The sequence below is a fragment of the Crocodylus porosus genome, unplaced genomic scaffold, assembly GCF_001723895.1.
Source record: "Crocodylus porosus isolate Cpor-Errol unplaced genomic scaffold, CroPor_comp1, whole genome shotgun sequence".
NCBI classification, from domain to species: Eukaryota; Metazoa; Chordata; order Crocodylia; family Crocodylidae; genus Crocodylus; species Crocodylus porosus.
The window spans coordinates 614,475-616,120 of record NW_017728938.1 but is presented as its reverse complement, the minus strand read 5'-3'; the positions used below and the strand labels follow the sequence as shown (position 1 = coordinate 616,120).

Genomic DNA, 1,646 nt, shown 5'->3' with positions numbered 1-1,646 from the left:
AAGCCCCCTGCGGTGAGGGAGGGGTTAGAGGCAGGCACTGCCCATGCAGTAGGAGAGTGGTCCGGAGCCATGGCTTGTGGTGGGGAGGCGGCTCCCACCACTGCTTACATCCCGGGAGGGCATGGGGGGAGTGTGTTACCCCTGGATCTGTATGGGGCAGGCTGCAGCTAGGGCTCTGTGGGGCTTTCCTCAGCAGGAGCTGAGCTTGGAGTGGATGCCAGCAGTGCCGGGAGGATGCTGCATCCACCCCAAATTTTGCCACCACTCCACTCCCAGCTCCGCAGCCACCAGGTACCTGGCACTGCCCAGGCTCTTCCTGGTGCCTGGGTGGAGGCAGGGCATTGAGCCAGGGCTGCGCGGGGCAGCTGGTGGCCGCGGTGCTGGGAGCGGAGCAGCGGCAAAATTTCCAAAGCCTCTCTTTCCAACACACCAGACTTACTAGCTGGAGGCGGCTGTATCGAAAATCGGACTGGTATTGGTCGATATGCCTCCTTAAATATTAGCTATCGGTATCAGCCCCCAAAATCTCTATTGGTGCACCCGTAGTGCAAGGTCATTCTTAAGCTGGAATATATAGAACTCTAATTTTTGTTTTTTCAATACAAGCTTTTTATATATATTAAATATAAACTATTGATAATGTTTTAAATATATATTTACCCATGCATAAATTTTAGAGTCAAGTTCTTGATTAATTTACTACTTTTTTTACAAAAAATATATTTTTATTTTAACTAACAGGATGCAAATGCAATTAAAAAAATATTTAATATGAAAAAGGCTGAAATTGAACACAGCGAGTTGGCCAAATCAAGTCTTCGAATCAGGTATTGCAAATAAAATGCTGCTTGGAGTTGGATTTCCATGTATTTACTTAATTTTGCCAAAATAACAGATTTACCAAAATAACATCTTAAATTAACTTGCTGTTTCTTTAAATTCTAAAAACCATAGAAATAGGTTTTTGAAGTTATCTTTTGCTGAAATACACTATATGGATGAGCCGTTCCTGTTTTTAAGACACATCTGGCCCTGAAACTTAGTGTGTTAAGCTATTTCGTAACTGAAACTTTATTCAACTTCCATTATTTGTAGGGGCCTACTTAATTCATGGCCAGACAAATGAATTTTTGTGGCTTTGTCACATTATGAAAAGCAGATTTCCTAGCAGGTCCATTCCTCGCCATTGATTGGTGGAGAGGTCTGGCGGGGGAGGGAGCTACACACATGGGTGACTGGTGCCTCCCAAGTCAGGGGGGCACCAGATCACTGACGGAGGTGGGGGATCCCCCAGTGGTTGATCACTGAGCCCGGAACCACCAGTGGCGAAACCAGCAAAACCAGAAGTGCATTTCCGCCGGCACTTCCAGTTTCATGGCTGGCGCTTGCAGGGGGTACACGGGCAATCTCAGGGGGTGCACATGTACCTGCATGTACCCCCCTACACATCGCTGATGCCTACACATGATATTTGCTTTAGGAAAAAGATAGCTTTTGCTTTCTGTCCGCATCTTCACTGTTTCAATTATTATTGAGGGCCACTCGTATGATCAAGGGTCAGCAGGGCAGGCCTTATGAGGAGAGGCTACGGGACCTGAACCTGTTTAGCCTCCACAAGAGAAGGTTAAGGGGGGACCTTGTGGCCT

General features: G+C 46.8%; 1 protein-coding gene across 9 annotated transcripts in view; it reads left to right on the top strand.

The window, feature by feature from the left end:
- Positions 1-1,646, top strand: part of PBRM1 (polybromo 1) — a 121,359-nt gene that overhangs the window by 30,843 nt on the left and 88,870 nt on the right. For all 9 annotated transcript variants that reach the window (XM_019547406.1, XM_019547403.1, XM_019547400.1 and 6 more), the window contains exon 9: positions 742-827. In XM_019547406.1, the coding sequence (XP_019402951.1) occupies positions 742-827 (86 nt within the window). The remainder of the gene's footprint in view (positions 1-741; positions 828-1,646) is intronic.